Source organism: Dipodomys ordii, unplaced genomic scaffold, assembly GCF_000151885.1.
Source record: "Dipodomys ordii isolate 6190 unplaced genomic scaffold, Dord_2.0 Scaffold143, whole genome shotgun sequence".
In the NCBI taxonomy this organism is placed as follows: Eukaryota; Metazoa; Chordata; class Mammalia; order Rodentia; family Heteromyidae; genus Dipodomys; species Dipodomys ordii.
Genome location: NW_012267359.1, coordinates 2,038,573 through 2,041,451, shown reverse-complemented (window position 1 = coordinate 2,041,451; position 2,879 = coordinate 2,038,573). Strand labels below are relative to the sequence as shown.

The window sequence follows — 2,879 nt, the reverse complement described above, 5'->3', positions numbered from 1 at the left end:
GTTACAATTGCATGGGCAGGATAATGCGTACATTTCTTACCAAGCATTGCAGCCTCCTCCTTTGTTTACCCTTCCCATCCCTTCCCAGCCTCCCCCCTCCCCCCCATCCCAATCCTTCTCCCTTGAGACTTTTAATTGTTTCAGAAGATGGTGTGAGTGGTTCAGGCCTGTCATCATATCATCATAGCTACTCAGGAAACTGAACTCTGAGGATCACAGTTCAAAGACAGACTAGGGCTGCCCATGCCAGTGGCTCAAGCCTATAATCCTAGCTACTCAGGAGGCTGAAGTCAGTCCGGGCAGGAAAGTCCATGAGACTCATCTCCAATTAACCACTAGAAAATCAGAAGTGGTGCTGTGGCTCAAGCAGTAGAGTGCTTGCCTTGAGCTGAAGAGCTCAGACACAGCACTCAGGCCCAAGGGGGAAAAAAAAAAGCCTCGGGAAGAAAGTTTATGAGACTTCTTATCTCCAGTTAACCAACCAGACAGCCAGAAATGGAAGTGTGGTCCAGGCGATAGAATGCCAGGCTTGAGTGAAAAAGTTAAGATGCACGCACACTAGGATAATGCCAGGAATTAGGAATTAGGCTGAGGTGTGATACAGGCCTGGAACAGTTAGAAGTACTCCAGTAGAGATCCCCTGGTCCCGCTACAGGATGGATGACCTCCTCGTGACCTTCAGTCAACCTAGATTTTCCCTTCTCTGCAGCTACCCGTGTTGGTGCCCAGCCTTCAGGGGAAACGGTACTGCTGACCACAGCCGCCTGGGCCTCGGGGAAAAAAAGTAAGTGGGGGATTCCATGGAGAGAGAGGGTGGTGGGTGGGCAGGGGGGCCCAGGCGCCACCTGGGAGCAGGCCACCCCAGCCCAGCCCCTCTGGCCCCGGGCATGTGCGCCCCACAGGCGGGCGGCTGCGGCTGGTGGGCGGCCCAGGCCCGTGCCGCGGCCGCGTGGAGGTGCTGTACGCCGGGGCCTGGGGCACCGTGTGCGACGATGACTGGGACTTCTCGGATGCGCGTGTGGCCTGCCGCGAGGCGGGCTGCGGGCCCGCGCTGGGCGCCACCGGCCTCGGTCACTTCGGCTATGGCCGTGGCCCAGTGCTGCTGGACAACGTGGGCTGCACGGGCACCGAGGCCCGCCTGAGCGACTGCTTCCACCTGGGCTGGGGCCAGCACAACTGCGGTCACCACGAGGACGCGGGGGCGCTCTGCGCAGGTGAGGCTGCGGCGGGCCCCGGGGTAGGCGGGCCTGGGAAAGGCGGGCGGGGAGGGGGTGGGGCCTGATGACAGATGGGCGGGGCTGTGCGTCAGCACGCTCCGCCGGGTAGGTGGACGTAGATCTGGAGAGTGGGCGGGGCTCTGCTGCACTGCAGCGGGAGTGTTGGACCGAAAGCAGCCGCCAGCGGTCGCTGTGTTCAGCGGCTGCACGGCTGGGGTGGGGCTTGAAGGGCGTTCTTTCCGCAGTGGGAGAGTAGGGTGCGGCTCTAGGGTGGGGACCCTGCGGCAAGGCTCGGCGGGGCGGGTGACCCCCAGACTTGGGGAGGGCCCAGACCTGAGAGCGAAGGGCAGGGCCGCTTGCTTCCTGCTGAGGTTCTAGTAAGAAATGGGAAGCTAGCGGGGCTCAGAGTCTGTCAAATGCTTCTGGTTCCTTGATGGATGCGTGAAAACCCTCATTTCAGGGATTATGCCTAGGAAGCCTTGGCCACTGGGGGACCTGCCTTTGATCCCCAGGGACAAATTAGTACAACCCTCATTTCTCCTCACAAGGTGGGCTGGTTCTCTAGGGTCCCATGGAGTCTTTTCCAGCCCTGCAATAGGCTTCCCTGGGGATGGGAGGAGGGGCCTCCAAATGACATTTTCTCTTTGATGAGCCAGGCCCAGAGGACCTGGGACTGCAAGCCCCACAGGATGGCTCTGAGACCACCCGGGTGCCCACTCCTCGGCCTAGGGACGGTAGGTGCCCACACCCACCTGAAAGTTAGGTGGAACCATCAGGCTAGGATGGGTCTGGTTAGATCACATCCTGAGTTACAGCAGCTCAGCAGATTTGTGGCATGTCCTGAAACTCTGGCACTTTTGTATTGGCCTCAGGTCTCATTAACAGGGGTATGGTGTCCAGGAAGAAGGAAAGGAGACTTAAAGTATCTAAAGGTTTTTATAGCTGAGGTCAAAATGGAGGAAGAGGGTTCCTGTTCTGAGGAAAGCAATGAAATAATTTGGAATTTTGGATCAAGGTTCAGCTAGGCCAACCTGGGCAAAAGTTGGTGAGGTCCCATTTCAATCATTAAACCACATAGCGTGATATGTAGCTGTAGATCCTAGCTACACAAGGGGCCTAGATGGGAGTGTTTGAGAGGCCTGCTTGGAGAACCTACCTGAACAATAAGGGAAAAAGGAGCATGCTCAAATGGCAGAGCGCCTGCTGAACAAATATTGACCCTGAGTTCAAACCCCAGTACCTACCCATCTCCCCCCAAAAAAGAATTCAGAATTCAGCTCAGAGAGTCCAGAGGATAAAAAAGGAAGTCCAGTGACTTACAAGGGACATACTAGGATCTTCAAGGTCTCCAAACATCTAGCCTGGGCTAAGGCCCTGGGATGGTGATCAAAGACCTGGAGACCACTCAGCATGTTTTGGATTCTTCTTCTTCTTCTTCCACTTCCTCTTCTTCTTCCTCTTCCTCTTCCTCCTCCTCCTCCTCCCCTTCCTCTTCTTCTTCTTCCTCCTCCTCTTTCTCCTCTTCCTCCTCCGTGCCATTTCTAGTTTTCTGGTGATTAATTGGAGCTAAGAGTCTCACAGAGTTTCCTGCCTGGGCTGGCTTTGAACCTCGATCCTCAAATCTCAGCCTCCTGAGTAGCTAGGATTACAGGCATGAGCCAC

General features: G+C 56.2%; 1 protein-coding gene across 1 annotated transcript in view; it reads left to right on the top strand.

Annotated features, from left to right (window-relative positions):
* Ssc4d (scavenger receptor cysteine rich family, 4 domains) overlaps nt 1–2,879 on the top strand; it is a 35,358-nt gene that overhangs the window by 22,661 nt on the left and 9,818 nt on the right. Inside the window, exons 8-10 of the mRNA XM_013031707.1 lie at nt 710–784; nt 903–1,214; nt 1,874–1,951. Of these exons, the coding sequence (XP_012887161.1) occupies nt 710–784; nt 903–1,214; nt 1,874–1,951 (465 nt within the window). The remainder of the gene's footprint in view (nt 1–709; nt 785–902; nt 1,215–1,873; nt 1,952–2,879) is intronic.